General features: G+C 41.7%; 1 protein-coding gene across 2 annotated transcripts in view; it reads left to right on the forward strand.

Annotated features, from left to right (window-relative positions):
• syde2 (synapse defective 1, Rho GTPase, homolog 2 (C. elegans)) overlaps positions 1-21,174 on the forward strand; it is a 46,110-nt gene extending 24,936 nt beyond the window's left edge. For both annotated transcript variants that reach the window (XM_026146297.2, XM_026146299.2), the window contains exons 5-8: positions 4,202-4,328; positions 14,740-14,921; positions 15,596-15,827; positions 19,956-21,174. In XM_026146297.2, coding sequence (XP_026002082.2) covers positions 4,202-4,328; positions 14,740-14,921; positions 15,596-15,827; positions 19,956-20,668 — 1,254 coding nt within the window. In that variant the 3' untranslated portion in view covers positions 20,669-21,174. The remainder of the gene's footprint in view (positions 1-4,201; positions 4,329-14,739; positions 14,922-15,595; positions 15,828-19,955) is intronic.
• The last annotated feature ends 417 nt before the right edge of the window (positions 21,175-21,591 follow it).

Genomic DNA, 21,591 nt, shown 5'->3' on the forward strand with positions numbered 1-21,591 from the left:
ATCTGTCCTTTAAAGGCAGTGCCTTGGAGCTTTCATACATAGATCTTGATTACGTAATTGTTCCATGAAGATTCTTTTCAAAAATGACAGTTTATGTCATCTAGCAGTGATGATATAAGCAACAATCTTACTTATGCTATCTTAACTGGTTATTCAGTTCTTAACTGCTTATTGATTCAGGGTTGTGGAGGCCGATCCCATGAGTGAGAGGCAGAGTGAGACAGATTTTCTGATGCTGTTGTCTGACTTCCATTCTCAATGAATGAATGAATCGACAAGCTCTTTTTTATACTTGACATGACAAGAAAAACCCTTCTACAACTTGAGATGTACCTTTTAAGAGCATTTTTTTTTTTTGCTTTAAGTGATTTTATTTTCTCAGTGGATGATGGTAAATTTACACAACAGTCTTTAACTGTGTGCTTCCTTAATACTTCCTTCAATCCACACTCAAGGCCCAGAAGCTGGAAATATTAAGACACTTTGTTTTGACACAAGTGTTGTAATTATTGTGGCTAAGAGACTCAATTATGAGAGCAGCATAAAGTTTACTACTTCATGTTCTCCCTATGCATGGATATTTCTTCTACGGGCATGCCGGCTTCCTCCCATAGCTCAAAGACATGCATGCTTGGAAAATTAATGTTTCTAAAATTTTTAGGTGTAAATGTGGGCGAGTGGTGGTTGTGTGTCTCTCTGTGTTAGCCATGTAACAGACTCGTAATCTGTCTAGGGTGTACACAACAATCTGTGATAGGTGAGACAGGCTCTATCCCTACCATGACCCCGAATTCAACAAGCTGTTGTGAAAGTTTCGATCTTTTTGTGCTTTAATTATTAGTATTACTTAGTATTGATTAATACTATGTCACACACATGAAATGTCAGTAGGTATTTTTCACAATTACGTTTATATTTTATAAACAAAAAAATATTACTGATTGCTGACTGCCTGATAAAATAATTAGCATATTAAGTTTTGCCCATGTCATCTCCCATCATGTGTGTGTCTTTGTATGCAGAGAATACGCCCACATAAATACCCTAAAGTCAATTAAATGCACTTTTCTTTCTGTCCTTTAACTCTTTGTTGTTTAAAATATTAAAGATATTCCTAAACCAAGAAAAAAAGCTTCTGACCCCTCCACATCACCAGACATCATCTTTCCTCTGGATCTCATTTCTACATATAGGGTTGGCTAGTGGTGCCTGTTGTGCTGCCCAGAGGCCACAGTTCTTAAGTCCTTTTTTTGCTAACAGCTGTTCCCCGCCTGCACTCAGCTCTGCCCCAAAGAGAGAGCCTTCGCTTTTTTGTTTTTTTTTTGTTTTTTTCTGAATGGACTTGTTGTTCATTGTGCCCAATGACTTCTGTTTACTCGCATACAAAGCCAAATCCCTGCCTAATCTGTCCTCCTCACTCCCTCTCGTGTGAGGTTTAGAAAAACGCTGCTGGACTCGACGAGGAGAGTTCACAAATAGCTGCTCTGGAGGGATGGGGGAGACATTATAGCGCTCCTACGCTGGAGCCCGGAAAGGCCGGCGGTGTGTGTGTGCAAGTGTGTTTTGTGAGGAACCGGACCCAACCCGCCATTCACAGCCCACTGATTTAACACGTTTCCAGGGCAACCACACCAGTTGGTCTGCTATGCCACATACCAGACAGACACATGTAGGAGAAATTATGGTATGTCTGTAGCCGGGCCTAATCCCAGCATAACAAGGAGAGCGCTGGTGCCGAGTTACAAACATCAGATGTCTCAAGTTTCTTTAGGTCACAGTCTGGAGCCTTAGGTAAAGAAACATAAATGCTTTATAGCTTAGTCCTTTCATTTTTAATGCTGAGCTGTCACTTGGGTTTTAGAAGATCTCAGTGTTTATCCATTCATTCATGAGGATGTCAACTCTAAGATCATTTCACTTTGCCAGCTAATTTAGTGTCATGTATTACTGTTAGGTTTCATAAAGAGAAAATGGTCCAGGAAAATGGTCCTCAACATGTTGTCTCCAGAGTGGGAGGTTAATTTTGCTTTTACGATACTGTGTTTAAGTCTTTACTTTTGCAATTGTCAGTTTTGTGGAAATGATTTATTACAGCAGCAGAATATCATGAGAGACTCATCAGGCTCATGACTGTTGCAAATATGTTAGGATAATGTTATGTGGAGTGATGAGTATGCATAGCTCTGGGGTCCACAGGTGCACATATATAGTAGAAGTATAACTTGTGGTGGAATAAAACCTTTTTAAATCTTATTTTTGGTACAAAGTGACCTTTGTTGACTGATAACAATGATTCTGTACATGCAGTGTTTACGTCCTGGTGACCACTAAAGTAAAAGTTTATGAATAGCTTTGTGTTTTCTCAGATAGGGTTTTAGAAGTAACTACCTGGAGGTGTTGCCAAATGGCTCCAAAGAGGTGAGACTTGCATCTTAAAGTGTTTTTGACACAGTCCAGCTCAGGCAGACTGCCTGAACAGGCTTTTCTCCTTTTTCATTCCAGTCTATAAATGATCTAATTGTCTTATTACAGATGAAAAGTTAATAAGGGAGGAAATGCACATTTAGTCCCTTTATTCCACTAAGGGGTTTTGCAGTGACATCCCTCTTCCTCTGGTTTGACTGTCAATACATAGTGCTGGATTGAGCAGAGCTAAGACGCAGTAAGCAGAGGGCCAAACACTGGACAGTTGAATTGAAGCATGAGACATAATAGTGACTTATATTGAATCCTTTAAATTTGGCTAAATGTGGTAAAATAGGATATTGGCCTAAGTCTTCATTAAAAAAAAAAGAAAAAAAGAACAAAAACCAAGAAGACTTACTCTTTCATTGTTAGTTTAAGGCACTTTTGTTTCATTATTTACTCCAAACGTTGTGTGTGCATCAATGAATGGGCTGAATGGAAGGATTTCTAACAGCGATACAAATATTTGGTGATTTAAAAACGAAATATTCTGATATACCAAACAGAATCAAATCAGATCCCTAACTTTTGATATGTGTAGTTATTTATTTAGTCATTTATTTACTCAGATCAGTTTCCTGTGTGTTGCCAAAAATGAAGGTACTCAGAGCTCTCTCTCTCTCGTGAACAAACTATGAAACATTAACACTCCTAAAATTATTGAAGGGTGTTTCTCTTCTTTGCTGTTTAAATTCTTATTTGCTGATGTCGAGATGGCCACCTCTGAATTGATATTCTAGACTTGTAGTTTCTGTAAGTTTGTTTGCATACTCTCTCTATTACAGTTAGATGGTAAAGACCCATTGCTAAAGATTCATTAGCATAATGCTTTCTTTCATTGAGATTTAGGGGTTGTCGTGTTTTCCTCTTAGGATGCTGCAAGCTGGTTTGAGCCCTGGGGCTGTATTTTACCCATTTGTGGTATAGTGGCTAACCATAGCAAACTTTAAATAGATACTGCTGTTGACAACAGAGACTCAGTCTTCTGACTATAAAAGCTGAAACTACAAGCAATAAATGTGCTTTTGCGGTGTTCTGTAAATTCAAGCATTTGACGACTGGGCCTTATTAGCTCATGTTGGCTTTTGTTATCAAATTCTAGACTGATAAAGATAGACACAGAGACAGTTGGCTGACTTTTAAGGTGCTGTCTCCAACCATGTTTCAGAGAGTGCCAGTACTTTAGTGGTCATTCATTTCAGATTTATTTGTCTCGCCTACATTTCTCTCATGGCTTTACTGGATAGCAGCCTCTACACACAAACATGCAATGAAAGAATTAAACTATGGATACAGTGGATCCAAAATCACAATAATAAAAAGTGCATAAAGATGCTAGTGTAAAGTAACTGAAAGTAGAGGGGAAAAGATAATATAGGGAACGTGTTAAGTTTAAGGTTTTCTGTTAGTCCAGCATTTCTTTGTTACATCAAGTCATCTTCCTGTGTCTTTAAAAAAGTGAGTGCTTATAGTGTTATTAGAAACATATACATTTTTGGTTTTTGGTCAGTTGTTAAATTGAGGCGCCCTTTTCTGGAGATAAAACAGACTGGTGTTTGTGACGTGTGAGTTTTCTGAGAAAGTACTTATGGCTGCCTTCCAGGACATTATCTGAGTGCAGACGTAGAACTTGATCGATGAGGCTGTAAAAATGTCTACGTCGCTGTCAACTGTTTGACTCTCGAGCCATGCGTGTTTATTTGACCTACTTGTGTGTGTGTGTTTATGTTACCAGGTGGTGGGTCTCTACCGTCTGTGTGGTTCGGCAGCAGTAAAGAAGGAGCTGCGTGAGGCGTTTGAGAGAGACAGCCACGCTGTGGAGCTGTGCGAAAACACGTATCCAGACATAAACGTCATTACAGGTAAAATGATCACCAGGAAACAGAGAAGATGCCAACAAGGCATAAGATTACTAAACACACTTAGTTTAATTACAAGGGTGTTATTCAAACCTGACAAAGTTTCCAGAGAGCACTGGTGTGTTTTGGTCTGTTTATCTGTAAATTACCTTCTTACTTGTACTTAGCAGGATAGTTACAAAATGAGCAATGTATGCAGTTTCTAATTTAAAAAGAGACTGAACAGGATTTTTGAAAACCAGTTCTTCAGTTTTCACTCACAAAACCCAAGTAAAAATCCACAAGTGACCATATTTGGACAGGAATTTGAAATGCTAAGCTATGAGCTAATGCTCGCTTGCTTAGTTAGCAAGCATTTGTAGCATGAATATGTACATTACAAAGATAGTGCTACCTGCTAATAACCGCTAAATAAATGTTAGTCAAAAATGCAGTTTTACTCAACTTACATGAGTACATTTAGTCCCACAGCAATTATTTGATAGAAAATTACATCAAAAATGTTCCAGAAGGCAACAGATTACTTATAGTAGCTGAGGCAGCTATTAACTACACCTGCTGGTTCAATTCAAAACAGCCACGCCCTTAATAACAATGGCAAAAATACCTTAATACAATTTAAACAGGCAAATTATAGACAAATTCACAACCCTGCATATGTATGGCAAAGCTAAAAATTCACGATAGAGACCAAAACATTTTTTTTTAACAGGACAATGAAAATGTTTATTTCTGCTGTAAAGTTGGGCAATTTAACATTTAATAATTTTCTGTCTGCCTCAAGTGGCCAATAAAGGAATCTCAGTTTTGGCACTACCACAATTTCTTACTTTTCCAATCCCTTGGAAGCTTAATAACTAAATAAAATGCCCACTTTTCTATAACAAGTTGCAGTTAATATTGAGTAAAATAAGGGTGGAGAAATGACTAAGGACTAGGAACAACTAACAATGAAGTTAACAGACAGCTGTTAACTGCTTCTATAGCTGTCATTAAGTAAATACTAACCACAAACCTAAAACTGGCATCTCTAATAGGCATCTCATTTAATCATTTGACATGTACACATGACTCCCAGTAAAACAAGAAAAATACAATTCATGAGAGTTTTTACTCATGGAACAAAACTAACAAAAACAAATGGGGTGTTAATGTAATGGAGTCCAGCTTCAGTATTGATCCACTGCAATACATTTTCCTGAATGTAGCCATGGCGAATAGGTCAGCACCTGTGTATATCTTATAAGAATCTATGTGTGTGTGTATCAAATCCCTGCAACATAAAGATCAGTGTGAGAGGAAGGGCCACACACACACACACACACACACACACACACACACACACACACACACACACACACACACACACACACACACACACAAAGTCAAACAAATCAGATCATTGCACGCATTCGGACTGTTCTTTCAGTTTTTGTGCTTTGGACCTTGTAAATCACGTCAAATGTGGGGATTTTTATCTTGTCAAATGCAAAAAAGTCCCCCTGAAGCTGTTTGACTGTCCAACAAGCAGAACTGCAAACCTTACATTTCTAATTTAAACTCCATTCAGATTCCTGTCAGCTGAATTTCTTTTCTGCTCTGTTGCTCCCTTGAAATGAAAAATGGAAACAGTGAGCACATCTCACAAAAAGAAACCCCAAAATCAGCTGTGGCATTGAATTGAGTATTACTTCTAAAAGTGTAGCAGATTTGGGGAGATGGGGAGGGGGCGGCAAAGTTGTAGAAAATGACTTGGTCATGATTTTTTTTTTCTTCCACAAAAGGAGGAAAGGACCATGGAAACCCCTGGGCATTTTAGGGGCTGCTGTTGGTTTTGGGGAGAGGCCCTGTATAGGCGTCGTCCTATCATGCCTGCTTTGATCCACATGCGTTTGCATGGCAGGGCAAAGCACACAGTTAACAGTTGAGCGGGTTAGAAAAAAGGATTGTTGGTTTTTGCTCGCTGCCTAAATTTGCTCTGCCAGGCGAATTGCCATTGCAGATGGGTCTGAGTGAGTGGACGAGGACATAGAGAGAAAAAGAGCTGAAGATGAAGAGGTTTATGGTGTGTGCTTTAAAAAAAGCAGGGATTTCTGGGATATAGTGATCATAAGGTAAGAAAAAATAAAAGAAAGGATAAAAAGCACAGCAGAATAAAAAACACAATAACAGGAGTTTTAAAAGCTGATTGTAGCATTGTTATATTATACACCCTGTTTGATTTCAATAGCCAACATACACGGAATAAAAAAACATATATTTTGCTCTAATTTTAATTCATAGTGGAAGCCTTAAACTAACCTTGGAGTCTTTTGTTATGGAGTCAGACGAGAGGCTAATTAGCGAACAGCTAATGGAGCTAAGAGGGCTGGCGCGTCGCACAGCTAATTTAAAAATGGAGGTAGTGAAAGGGATTATCCAGGGGTCAGAGTTCAATCCTAAGCTTGCAAAACATGCTCCGCGCATGGCGCTCCATTGTTTCAAATCACAGTTCTTTGCTTCACAGTATGTTTCACAAAATGCTCACATTTCATTTCATTTAAAAACAGTGTACACTTTATTAGATACACCTTGCTGCTACTGTTAGTAGTAAAGATTCAACAAGGTGCCGAAAACATTCCTGATCCATATCGACACGATAGAGTCACACAGTTGCTGCACATCTGTGTTCTCATTCCACCACGTCCCAAAGGTGCCCAAAGTGAGAGAAAGAAACTATCCCCTACCCCATCACACCACCACGACCCTGAACCACTAATACAATGCAGGACTGACAGACTGCTCCATGCTTTTGTGTTGTTTATGCCAAATCGTGGCCCTATGAAGCAAATGTTGTGGCAGAAATTGAGATTCATTGGAGCAGGCAACATTTTCCACTGTTCTGATATCTACTTTTACTGAGTCCATCTAAAGTGTCCTGTTCTTAGCTGACATGGGTAGCATCCTGTGTGGTCCTCTGCTGCTGTAGCCCATCTCTTCAAGGTTCAACGTGCCGTGCGTACAGAGGTGACCTTGGTTGTAACCAGTGGTTATTTAAATTACTCCTGCCTCCCTATCAGTCTGGAAGAAGTCTGGCTATCATCCTCTGGCCTCTGACATCAGCATCTATTTTCAGAACTGCTCCTCACTGGATATTTTCTGGACCGTTCTCTTTAAACTCTACAAAGGCCTCTGAGCACATCCTGATGACATTCTTCTTCTTTCTTCTTGGTATCCCTTTTGTTGAAGAATGAAGGCTTCAATCAGTGGTTTGACATGATAATGGGGGGATCGGTGCCCTCTATGGTAGGCCCATATGGTAGCTTTGCCTGAAGCCCCTGCGAGTGTGCGGTTGTGAGCACCTGAACATTTTTTGCCACACATGTGTTAAATTATGATTAAATCCATCTAATAGAAGATTTTGGTCTCAACGTGGAAACAAAGTCTTGAAAGTCACTTCTCCTCTACTAATGGAACTGGTGTGTCCTCTGCCCTTTTTCATTCGGAGCACTGGCATTGATTTTTAGTCTGTGGTCTTCAATTTCCCTTGCCTGAGTCGACTTTTCCATAGCCTGCTACTCTAAATTGCCCCCAAGCCCCCCAGCACCCCCAACCCTTGCCAGTACTCCAGTGAAGACATGGAAAGTCATTAACAAGTGCCCCCTTTGTTGCCGAACAAACACAGATGGTATTTGGCTCACGCACGGGGGATTAGCTGAACCCTGGGTCGGCCGGGGAGGCAGGCAACCACTTGGTGAAGAGTTTTAGAACGGTGGGGCTGTCAGAATATTTCTTAAACTGCAGGGTGGGATTGAAAACTGGAAGCAGGCGTATTTGTGATGAATCCACGTGTACCGTGTGAGCGCGTGGTTCTAGAGTTAGAGCTGGAGTCTGCTCAGTTTTGGAAAAGTGAAAAAGTTGAAGCAGCAACTGTACATTTTGTGTTACTACATAAGGCAGTACACAAACACAAATCCCCTCTGGCCCCCCTAGTGGCGTGGGGGCGTGCGGGATAGCAGAGAAGGGGGCAGGACGGAGAACAAACCCCCTGTTTGTTCTCCAGGCGAGGCACTGACTGCAGCACTGACAAGAGGAGTGACCTTCCGCTTTGTTTGAACAAGAGGTCAAAGGTAGAGCCATGCCCCAGTGCATTGTGTCCCTTGTAGTGTTTGGTGGCATATTTGGGACACTGAAATAGTCTGAAGTGAGCAAGGAAAAAAAAAATACTTGTATCAGATTACTTTGAGGTGCTTTCAGTTTTTGTTAATGTTTTTCTTTAAGTGTTTGTTTCTGCAGTCTTTATCAGCCAAACATGTAGGTGGAGGTGGGGAAAGTATATGTAGCGCAGTGCAGATAGTGCTGGTGCAGAGCCATACCAGTCCCCCCCACCCGACAGTTGAAATCTGAGTGAAAAAGACACGCAGCGTGCGCCTGCTGTCAGCTTGCTTGTTGTCAGCTTGCTTGTTGTCAGCTTGCTTGCGACCACAGTTCTCATGCATACGTGCATATGTGCATATATGTGAGAGCTGTGTGTCTGTTTGCGTGAAAAAGGGCATCAACAGGGGCTAACACACAGAAGTAAACAAAGCACCGAGTCAAAGCAGGCTAATGATTTACTTGAATGGCCCCATTCTCCTCACGTCAGACAAGCCCATGTGCACATGCACGTACACAGTTTTGGCCAGTTGGCTTTTGAACTGGAAAGAGCCTAAATGTGTGTGCTGCTTTCATGTGTTGCATATCAAGAAAAACACGAGTTGTTTCGCTTCATCGGGCAGCGCTAATGTGTAACAGTCCCGCTGTTGTCGGGTCTTCCTTGCAGTGCAGGGAAGGTCAGAGGGCTCTGCATGATTTTCTGTAATAATGGCAGCAAAAAGCAAGCCAGGCGGCGCCTCCCAGCACGTATTATTCGCAGATGCAGAAAAACACAAAACAAACAAATAAAAGCTTTATTTTAGCGAGATAAGGATAAAAATATATTGCTAATTTTTGCTTCCAGACGGTCTGTTTTCGTGTGATCAAACAAGCTGATTGTGGTTATCTTTGTAACATTTTCCATAACGATTGACGAAGGGGGGGGGGGGGGGGGGGGGGGGGGGGAATCTTCACACAGCATTTCTGGTTAATCTGCTGCTGAAATCGGCATGCCTAGGGAAGCGTTAAAGAGAGTGAATGTGTCTTTTGTTTATATACCCTGATCAAATTCAGCTCATACCAGATTTTATACTGAACCTATGCTAGCTCACAGGCACAGGGAGGGCGTTTAATTGCAGGGCAGTTTTATGAGGGTTTAAGAGCATGCTTCCCCAGAGCGCTGTTAAAGTCTAACCCTGCTGAGTAGTATCTGTCAACGTTTTGATCTACCTGAGATTGGAGGGCTGAGATAGTAAGTTATTATCCTTGTTTGGGTATGAGCTGTTTGCCTACTAAGCATCTGCTGGCTGTCTCATAAACAGAGTGTTTCCGTATTTCTAATGCCAGGAAGTGTTGAACATTACATGTTCAGAGAAAATACTTATGGCAAGGAACAAACTTAAAAAATGTCTCAGTTTATGTTAAGCTGTCAGAATCATATTTACTGTTTTATTTTTATATTCTATATTTATTATTTTTCTATGAAGAGACACACTGTACAGAATCATAATTAAGTAATAATAATTCCTTAATGTATCATATTCAATATTTTCGGTCAAAGCTAAGTTGCTTCTAGACTTGGCTCTATGAGGCATGTTTGCCACAAATAATTGCTAACATGCTAAAACATACTTCCTATGCATTTATGTATAATGCTAACATGCTAAAATTGTGCCACATTGCACGACACTGTATATAAAAGATAGACATAGCCACAATCACCTGTTGTCGTGGTAGGTTTTTTTATCCCTCATCTGAAACTTTTGAGGAACCAAGGACACTGCACACCAACATGGTAGCAACTCGGCTCTTACAAAGAATACTCTGTTATCAGCAATTTTACTCTAATAAGACTTAAATCTATGGGCTGAGGCCACGACCTCATTAGGAAAGTGTTTACTGAGGTTGTAACCGAAATAAGCCCACTTTGGTTTGTTTTCCCAGCTTGAACATTGGAGTTTAGCATTCGGCTAAGTAAGGGATGGAACTGATTGAGAAGCTGAAGACAGGATTTATTTTACTTTAAATATGCTCAGGCTTTATTTAATATTAAAAACCTTCATTGTGAAAATACTTGAGTTAGAAATCAAGTTAGAAATAATTTTCTCATAGACCTTTATAAGTTCTGACTTACTTGTTTCAGCCAGAGGAGTAGCCCCCTTGTGGCCATTAAAATGAAAGCAAGTTTATTAATACATTTTTTGAATACATTGCATGGTGACATGTGGATAAAAAAAAGTCAACAGTGACCATTAATGTCTTTATCAAAGTTTTGTTCAGTTGGGGGGTCTGGATCCTGTCCCAGCTGTCTCCAGTAATGGAGACAGACAGGCAACCATTCTCTCTCACGTTCACAACCCTATGTATGTTTTTATACTGTGGGAGGAAGCCATAGCATCTGGAGAAAACCCACACAGACACAGAAACATGTAAACACAGAAAGGCCCCAGAATGGATTCAAACCCTGGACCTTCTTGCTGTAAGGCACCACTGCTAACCACCACACCAAAATCCAGAGATTCTTCTGAAATTTTTAAGAAGTCACAAGTTTCATTATGGTAGCTCCGTCAGTCAGTTTTTTTATTTCTGTGGTAACATACAGAGATAAAAGGAAGCAGTTATTGTCAGCTGTTGGACAGATTTTTATTTTATTTTTTGCCTTTTTGATCACTGATTGGTTTTATTTGTGATGTAAAACAGACAATTTAAAATAGATCAGTGTTGTGTTTATGTTGGTGCTGAGTGCCACTGTGCAGATACTAATCACAATGCTAATCATAGACTTTGTACTGTAACACACTAAACTGACTTTAGATCCTCCCTCCACTCTCTAATCCAATTTATTTGTATATAACTGCAGCAAAGGAAAATAGAAAATGCACGTGTGACAGCACCTGAAACTCTGGTGCTGTTAGCTAATACTGAAACATTAGTTTGTCCACATTATTCTGATGTTCTGACGATGCTGTTTAGAAATAGACTGAAGAGTGGTAATCCTAATGCTCCCTTAAAGAGCAGATTTAGGACTTAGTGGGATTATAAAGTGAGCACGTTAAGTTGGGCCCTCTGTCCTTCTTACTGGCCCTAAGGAAGCTCATTGGATTTACTATGAATCGTACTGTAGTATGCTGTAAATAGAAGACAAGAGGCAAAAAACAAACAAGGTGGACAAGAAAAGCAGTGAAGTACGTGTTCCTTTTTATAGCACTTTAATCAGTTGTGTCACTGCTTTGGAAACAGGCTCGTGGTTGACATAGATACAGTGTCGTCTTATCTGTTGTTCTACCAAGAGCTGCTCCTCTTGCACGCTTTAGAGTCACGGCGTGTTCACTAATTGTGTCACACGTGATTTTTCCTGGATTTATTGTCCTATAATCACGCACATACAGCCACATGTTCAATAATGTGAACAACAACCCCAAGCAGTCAAACTGAACTGTTGCCACAGGGAAATGTTCCTAATGGATAAAATGTCCAAGACATGAACGCAACAGAAAAATCACAATTATTAAAGTTACTTCAGAATTTAAATGTTCCACAAATACCAACGGGTAACACTAAATGTTAAAAGACAGACTTCCACATTGTTATACACTGAGACTACCAAACTTGGAGAGGTCTTGTGAGATCCTGCGACTGGATGTTCTGGTGCTCAGTGTTCTGAAGTGCTGACCAGAGGGCAGCAGATCAAAGAGGTTGTGGCCTAGGTGTGAAAGGTCTGAAATGATTTTTGCAGCTTTTCCAGCCCTTTTTTCCTGCTCTAGAAGAGTACAGGTCCTCGAGGGTCGATCAGGGAGCACCAGTAATCCTCTCAGCAGCCCGGACTATTCTTTGTAGTCGTCTCATTTCTGATTAAGTGGCTAAGCCATATAAAACAGTTAACTGAAGGATGCAACACAGACCCAAATACAGCGCAGCAGAACTAGGACAGCAGCTCCGTTGGGAGGTTGAACTTCCTTAGGACTTTAAATACTGTGCTTCATGTCATACGTCTATGGAACCTGAAGAACCTAACCGTGGTATTTGTCTGAAATTTGAAGTTTGACTTGCATTTCTGATACATCAAATGGAAGCTTGCACAACCTCCTATCTTTATGCAGGCTTGCTTCAATCTTGGATACGTTTGAGCCCAGCAGTGTCATCCACAAACACCAGGAGCTTAACACAGGAATAAGAAGAAGTGCGTTTATTTGTCTAAATGTAGAAGAGGGGAACAAGACCTGTTGTGAAGTTGCTGGATGTGAATTTCTCTAGCTTAGCTAGCTACATCCTGTCTGTTAGAAGGTAAGAGATTCACTGACAGAGGGAGTTTGGAGGTGAGCCAGGAGAAGATGAAGCTATCCAGAAGCAGGAGCCTTGAAAAAGTCCTAAGTGGTCTCTCTTTTGGTCTTTTTGTCATGTCTCCCTCCACTGTCCCCCGACCAGTTGCAGCAACTGGCTGCCCCGCCCCGAGCTTCGTTCTGGTTTCTTCCTGTTAAAAGGGATATTTTCCTTACCACTGTCGCCAAGTGCTTCTCACCTGATTATTGTGGTTATCTCTCTATCATTGTAGGGTCTTTACCTTACAATATAAAGTGCCCGTTGTTTGTGATGTGGCACTACGTAAATAATATCAAAATTGAAAATTGAAAATTGGTTGAGGTGTTTCAGTCTGCACACACTTCCATCTTGACTGTATTTCCCACTTACATGTTTGCTGCTTGGCAAGTTAAAAAGAGTCCAGTAAGGGTTCAGCAATATGCTTGAACTGATTTCTTTGAACCCAATATGTGATGCTCAGCTGAATATGAGGTACGTGAAGAAAAAAGGTAATATATAAGGAAAATATGACCATGCGAAACAGACATGTTTCCACTGCTAATGCTAATTGTAGTAAGCCAACATAAAATAAAGAAAACAAGCAGCACCAAGCCCTTTCTGAGTTTGTCCCAAACAACAACCAAAGAAAAAAACAGTCACTCTCAGACACTACAAGAACTACGCCCGTGATATCAATGAAAATGCACCTCATACAGTAAACAGAAGACAGCAGCATATGAGCAGACACTGACACACAGCCCACAAGCTGATAGGTTTTTGGCCTCAGCTGCATATAAGATTTTTGATAAACCTGAACGGAGCGAAGACGTTTCCCGATAAGCATGTTAGCACAAGAAGAGCAGGGATCACTGGCAATCGAAGTTGCCAACAACATGGGGAATGAGATCTCGTACTCTGGCTTCAAAAACATGTTGGAACCCAACAGCTGATAAGTCACTGAAAAACAAGGTCGCAGAGCACCAGCAGATGTAGCTGTACGAATATAAGGGTGCACAGCGTGACGGGAACAGCAGGAAACGTTTGCAGCAGTTTGTCAATGAGCAGTGTGGACTTTAGTGTGTATTCAGTGTGTTGCACATCAGAGTCATTGTATTTGTAGCCTCTTTTGCAGACATTTAATCCTGGTTTATAGACAAATGAATGCTTTTGTTGCATTAAAATAAAGGATCAGGAATTTATCAGGCTAAATTATTATTATTAGCTTAGCAGCAAAGATCTTTAAGAAAATAAAAGTATTTGTCTTGGGCGCCAATATAGCTCACCTGTATTTATCTGGTTATCCTTCATCCTTTATTCCGTTTGCACTACTTGGGAAGATAACAAATATTGCTAATTGCACAATATACCCCCCCTTCACCCTCCTGGTCTTCCTTGAAAGCTGATCCAGCTTCATGCACACAACAGAGCAGACACTCACCACAAAGATCTGTCACACGGCCAGGATCCCTTTTTTTTGTTTTAATTCCCGTCTTTGCCCCTCCTCCGTTCTCTTTATTTCTGCCTTTGATGAAAAGACATGCCAGTGATATTTCAGGGGCTTAGGGGACAGACAGCGTGGGTTTCATGTTTTCCCCCAGCTTTTGTCTGAACTTTGAGAGGCTGAAGTCACAGGTGCGAATGCGCCGTCACAGATGCCAGAGCAGACCCCACAACCCCCCGACGCTGCCGAGTCACACCCGACTCAATCTGGCCTCTCGGTAGACGCCACGGGATCACCCCGGAAAACAATGGGACCTGAATCTGCAGCCAAGAGAATGTGGCAGGTTGAGTGCTTTTAAACGAGGAGGAGAAGAAAAGCTTTTTATTTCTCGGTGACAGCGCCTCATTAAGAGGTATCGTTAGCAATTTGTCAGGTATTAAAAGTCGCCTGCGTATTTAACGGCTAGTGTAAGAACATGAAACGGGCTTGTTTGCGTGGATGTTAAACTCACTATCCTGATGCAGTTGAGTTTCTCATGCCCTGCTTTCGCTCTCTCGTCAGGAGTGCTGAAGGACTATCTACGTGAGCTGCCCTACCCTCTGATCAACAAGCAGCTATATGAGGCAGTGTTGGAGTCTATGGCTGCGAGGCCTCTGCGGATGGGAGCGTCTGGGTGTGAGAATGACCAGGCCGACTCTGAACACACCGTCAGCCTGCTGGAAAACCTGCCAGAGGTGGAGAGGGTAAGGACAATTTTAAAAAAAGTGCACATTCTTCTGCACAGGAGTTAAAGGACTGTCACAGAGGTGGCTTTGAAAGGGCATATTGTGGGTAGATAATCATGGTAATAATCATAATGCTACAGATTACCACTGTTCGGCTGATAATTGTGATGTCGTGCAGCCTTGCACCTCAAGCACTGTCATCGTATCCACAGTAGAATGACATAAAAGTGAAAACGAATAGTTGCTGAAACTCTGTATCCGTACGCTATTGGTCCAAGTGAACAGAGTCACCAGATTCATTGAAAGAAGCATGTCAATGCTTTGTGAGAATACAACTACTCTCTTAGTTTTAAAAGTGTAGCATTTGCAGTATTCTGCACTCGGCTCCTTTGCCAACACGCCTTATATTACTGATAATAATATTCCTTCTGGTTTTTTATAAAACCTTCAGGTTTTTTTAAGATAAACTTACTGCTGCAGATGTGTCTTAAAGCAGTTTTTGGCTTTGCATCTCTACTGCTGCTGCTAGTGGTACAACTGCAACTACTAATCATAATAATAACATGTTTTATTTGTCTGGCTTTTGTGTATCTGTGTGTGTGTGTGTGTGTGTGTGTGTGTGTGTGTGTGTGTGTGTGTGTGTGTGTGTGTGTGTGTGTGTGTGTGTGTGTGTGTGTGTGTGTCTGGATCAGATGATGCTGCGGAAGCTTCTTGACCACCTGAAGCTGGTGGCATCCTACCAAGAGATGAATAAGATGACGTGCCAGAACCTAGCGGTGTGTTTCGGCCCGGTGCTGCTGAGCCAGCGTCAGGAGGCGTCCTGCCACACCAACCGAGTCTTCATCGACTCTGAGGAGCTGGCCAGCGCGCTACACTTCAAAAAGCACATCGAAGTACTGCACTACCTGCTCCAGCTCTGGCCAGGTGATTGTGACCTTTGTTTGTTTGTTTTCGTCCCGCTTTCTCTAAAGACGTTTTGAGCACATGGCGTGACTTGAAAAAGCAGCACATCTACAGTCAGGTCGTGCGCACACTGGTCTCTCTTGCCTGAGGGTCTTGTACAAATCAGTGCCAGCCCTGCGGTTCAGCTCTACAAAGGGCTGTTAAAGGGACTGGGCTGCTTTGATCCTTGAGGTTTTTCCACCACTGGCACAAGTGCAGCTGATAGCCACAGGCCACCATCTGTCGGCTCCTCAGAGATGAAACCCTCCACAAGTGCTTCATCGTGATGGGTTGAGCCAATCGGAGCCAAGCCAGTAAAGCCTCAGTGTGAACCAAACATTTGGGGTGTGGTCCCCCCCCTCCCCCTCTGTTTTTAGATAAATTAACAATCAAGGACAGTCAGCAGCAGCTTCTCTCAGCACAGGTCATCTGTCTGCCTGCACAGCTGCTCTCTGCCAGCGGCAGCTGTCTGCTTGCGGTGAGATATGGCAAAGTCCATAGATGATCCAGGAGAGGATGGAGAATGATGAGACAAGTGTGTGTGGCGTGATATTTGCATTGGTTATGGGAACTAATCTGATTTTTTTAGCTCGTGGGCTTGATTTTATGAGTTCACCACATTTCTAATAATCAAGTGAGCCATGCAGGGGCTGCTGATGCATTTAAATTCTCGAAGACTCCAAAAAAATCAAAAAATGAGCCCCTGGGCCGGGCGGACAGCTTAGTTGTTTTGTTTTGTTTTGTGGGTTTTACATATGCATGACTACCAATCCGAAACTAATCCAACTCACTATATTTTAACATTTTTCTGAGTGCAGTGTTATTCTGTGCATTTCCATTGATACAGTTTTGAAAAAGCACATGTTCACCGTCTTTAAAAACCTTTTTCCCAATGGCTCCGACATCCTGTGAGACAGACTTTCCCTCCCGAATGATTATACAATCCTTGGAGCTCCTCCCAAGCAGCCTGCAGCTTTAACCAGATCTGCTGATGTGCGTCTGAAGACGAAGTGACTCTGCGTCTGGTTGAGCCTCTTAACTTTAACTGCATCCTCCACGTTGAACCCATTCTGTGTAAACCACTGAAGCTTAGCACCCTGCTTTACATCACCCAGAGAAGGAGCACAGAGAAAGAAATGTAAGCCAGCGGCTTAATTAGTCAGCATCTGTGAATCCTATGATTGCAGGTAGCAGAGGGGATTACATTTGGAATTTTAAAAATTAAAGCATAAAAACTGTGGTTTTTGTTGGGTTTTTTTGTTTCCCCGCAGTTGCCTTTAATGACTTATAAAGACACTGACAGAGCATTTTAGTCCAGGTTCAAGCCTTCATTTACACCCTCAGCAGTGTTTCCATTCCATCCGCTTCCCCAGTACAGAGTACAGGGCGCCTGGACTGTATAATTAAAGACATTCCTGGCTGAACCTTACCCCTCAGCCCCTGAAGCTTCACCCGTACATTTCGCAATCATTGTGGGATATTTTGAGCCGCCTCTTCACGCCTTTCATACACACATACCAAACCTTCCAAGGCATTGTCGCTCAGGCCTCCACAGCCTGACTGACACTACTTACAGGACGTGTGTGTGTGTGTGTGTGTGTGTGTGTGTGTGTGTGTGTGTGTGTGTGTACTGAAGAGGCTGAGGAGGTGATGAGTGTGCATGAAGAAGTTTTTCCAACTGTATGTGTGAGAAGATGTGAGCAGATGGTTAGACAGACAAAGTGACGGCAAGAGGATTCTTTCAGTGTTATCTTTAAAATCCAAAATTAGCTGCATGTTCATTTTCAGTTAATTTGCCCTGCTTCTTTTTTTAATTTATCATTAAAATCAGCTGTGGGTTTATTGTTTTATTTTGTCCATTTCGGTTTTTTATTGTGTTTAGATGTAAAAATACACTCATCCTAGCACAACTAAGTCTAATCTTAATATATTACAACAAGTAAACATTGTGAAGCTGTCCAAGAAAGGAAAAAAAAAATATGATCGTATTCTCACCTGCTTTCCGTCTTCATTTTCTCTGCTGACAGCTGATAGCTTTAATCATGTCATCAGTGAATCATGTCTGGAATTAAATAACACAGCGCCTCTGAAAGGAAGATAATTTCTGTTTGTTTTAAGGTGATAATTGCTCAAGTCTTTAGCCTCGGGGGAGCTGCGAAGTGTGCAGCTACTCCACGTAAACACTATAGCAGCAACAGCCACTCTGATGAATGAACTGCAGTGAACTTAGTTAAGACAAGTGCAAAAAAATTCTGTTTATCGTCAGCTGGATGAAATAGGCGAACGCGCACAAAGGAAAACAAGTCATTTCAAGGTCATGTCTCAAAATAAAATTTAGCATTTCTTTTTAAATATATAATGTATCTATTGAACATGGACTTACAGCCCTAACTGTGTTTTTGTTCTTTTCCAATATAGTAAGCTAGCGGAGCCAGAAAATGTAGGTACTGAGATAAATGCAGAAAGGTAACCAGACTGTGGTTGTGTTTGGCTGCTCACTTTTCCTTCACCTAGTCCACTTAGAGGAGTCTTTCTTAAGGTTCAAGCTTTAGTTAATTTTTAAGTTTGGTTACTCGATAACAGCACAGGAAGCAACAAAAACACTGTGTGCAGTGGTGTGACTTCAGCATGTTCGTTCACCTAATGATGAACCGATTGTTCTCTATGTTGTCCTCACAGAGGGTCATTCCGCTAAAGTGGGAGTCTTTTAAATAGAAATCAGCTGCACCAAAACAAGGCTTGTGTTTTTTTGTTATGTATGTGTGTTGTTTGTTTGTTTTTAGTTCATTTCAATCACAGAAAATCACATTTTCTCATCCAGCCCTGTCTAGCCACGCTGATAGCATCACATTCCCGTACTGCGAAATCTGATGGATTTTAGTTTATGAAATGCGCACCATTGTATTTTTCCATAAACATGCTGATACTTTAAACAAAATGCTGCATATACAGACTGTATATAAAAGATCAGCTTGTGCATCTTGGTGTGGTTTTTGGGGTTGGGGGGGGGGGGTTGTTGTTGTATTTTTAAGCCAGCAAAGTTAATCTGGTCGAGAAGTTCAGACTGTTATGATAGCACTTTGTCACTAACAAGTTGGCTGTGCCCTGAAGCACGCCCTTTATGATCAGTGCTCATGATCATTATGCTGAACTGAAGACTTAAAATAAGCAAAGAGATTACAGTTGTTGTAAAAAAAATGCATTTATTTATTTGGAGAAATAAAATGAAAAGTAGAGTCATTTTCAGGAGCTGAAGTATGAATTGGTAGGTGTAGCAGTGCAGTGGGGAAATCATTTGTACTGTAAGCTCCAGTAGATTTGTTTCCAGGCCGTCATCAGCTGACCTGCGCTGTATCTCGCTCTGAGGTTTACTGCTTTTTTGGGGGGGGGGGATTCAGTCAGCTGCATTCTACAATATATAAGTGAATAATACGTGAGCCATAAGCTGTGCTTTGCAGCTCTTATAAAGCTAATATACCACTAGAAGTATACAGTCTAAATCAGCGGTCCCCAACCTTTTTTGCACCACGGACCAGTTTAATGTCAGACAATGTTTTCACGGACCGGCCTTTAAGGTGTCGTGGATAAATACAACAAAATAAAATGATACAACCAAGACACAAATATATTGTAAATATAACAATGAACGCGAATTCACTGTGTAAGTGTGTAACTTTATTAGCAGTGTCCTCCTGAAATGTGCCAATAACATTGAGAGTAACATCCTCCTCGCTACCCCTTAATGCCGTCTTGGTCGCTATGGTAACTTGTAAATATTTCTTTCAAAATAAGACCCAGGGAAACCGAGTTAACGATGAAAATCCTGAGAACCATAAGTTGCACACCCGAGCCTCAACTCTCGTGGCCCAGTACCAAACGAATCACGGACTGGTACCAGTCCGTGGCTCGGGGGTTGGGGACCGCTGGTCTAAATAACGTAATTATTAAAGAAGAACAACAACCACTTTTCCCTCTGAGGAAAACAAAAGAATGAGAAAATATGACCTTTTCTTATTTTTGTGTTTTTGTAATTTTCATGATTGTTTAATAACCAGCTGGCTTATATTTAACTTTTTCTTTGTTTTTGTTTTTTGTTCTTTCTTCCTCTAGTTGTGGACCCACATGGCCAGTCCTCTTCTCAGCCCCCAGCACCCTCTCTGGTTCCAACTTCCTCTGACCTGCGGACAGCCCCCCCTCTGCGACGGAGAAAAGAGCGGCCTCAGGTGCTGAACCTCACTGGAGCAGAGATGGCGGGGGTTCTGCGACCCAAACCAGGGCGTCTGGACAGCCCCAGCAACCGCTATGCTGGTGACTGGAGTGGCTGTGGTGAGACGTACTTCCCTTCTGAAATGTTGTTACCTTCCAGCAAAGAAGAGGCAGACTATGACGACGTTCCCTCAGAAGACATCGAGGCAACTGAGGAGGTCCAGGAGAAGCAAGAGGAAGCAAAAGACGGCATACAGCTCAAGGTTGATTGTCCTGTGTCTGATACCGCAGATGAAGAGCAACCTCAGAGAAGGGAGGTGGTAAAGGAGGAGGAAACACGGGAGGCGGTGGAGGAGCAGGAGAAGCTAATAGAAAGTGACAGCTCAAACAGTGGACACCCATTAGAGGAGGAGGAGGAAGAACACAAGGTGTGTAACCACATCCTGCCACCTCGGCTACCCAAAGAGCACACTTACCAGGCCTACATGAAGATCCAGGATATCAGTCCTGTATTGAGCAACAGGGTGAACCTGAGGGACCTGCAAGAGAGCATCGACACTCTGATAGGAAACCTGGAGAGAGAGCTCAACAAAAACAAGCTCAACGTGGGATACTAACTCCTAGACACAGATACGCAGACATATCCACCCGCACCCCCATGAAGCTCGATAAGGTTTGTGACAGAATCTCTTTATCTCTGAAGGTGCTTTGGGATACAGCCATGGAGGTCTTGTGATGTCACCATGCCAGCATGGTGCACGGTACTGCTGCTGCAAAATCCTAGAAGATGAGATAAGAAATGTAACAGGGCACTTGTGGCGTTTGTACCATATCCACAAACATTCCGCAATATTCTCCTTTTATTTTGTTGGCTGATTAAACTTTATGTTGTGTGGTTTTGTTTTAGTCCAGTTCTGTGTTCCATGTTGTTATTGTTGCTTCTCTTCTTATTAGAAGAACCCAATTACCCCTCAGGGGTTTAAAAGGTGCCTTAATTGTGTGAAGGTGGTACGTCAAGAGGAAAGTCTACCCTGAAATATAACACATCACCTCCGAGGATCTGGGCCTGTGTAGATAACGCTTGAGAATGGGTTTTCAAGAGCCTTTCTTACAAAAAGAAAAAAAAAAAGCTATAGTGTATTTCAAATTCAGCAGGTACACATCCATTTTCTGAACTCTGGGGCTCTGTAGCAAAATTTGGCCCAGTCTGAATAGAGAACTTGCAAATTTAGTCACTTTCAGACCTACTTTAAACCTTGTATGGTGGTTAATTTAGTAAAACGAACCAAGATCGTTGGAGGAACGTGTACACTTTGTCTTAGGGTGGATTTCCTTTTTAAGGCAGTAAAGAGCTTTTTCTATTGAGGTATAAAACACTAAATGTTATACAACAACAATGCACTAAATAGGCAGGCAGTAGTGTAGATTATCATCATGCAGTAAAAAGTCTGTTCTGAACTAAGGGGAGAAACTGCTGCCACTTAAACCTCTTCTATGTTCAAAGTCACACCTATGCTTACGGCTAAACATACATTTTGAA

This window comes from Astatotilapia calliptera, chromosome 17 (genome assembly GCF_964374335.1).
Source record: "Astatotilapia calliptera chromosome 17, fAstCal68.1, whole genome shotgun sequence".
In the NCBI taxonomy this organism is placed as follows: Eukaryota; Metazoa; Chordata; class Actinopteri; order Cichliformes; family Cichlidae; genus Astatotilapia; species Astatotilapia calliptera.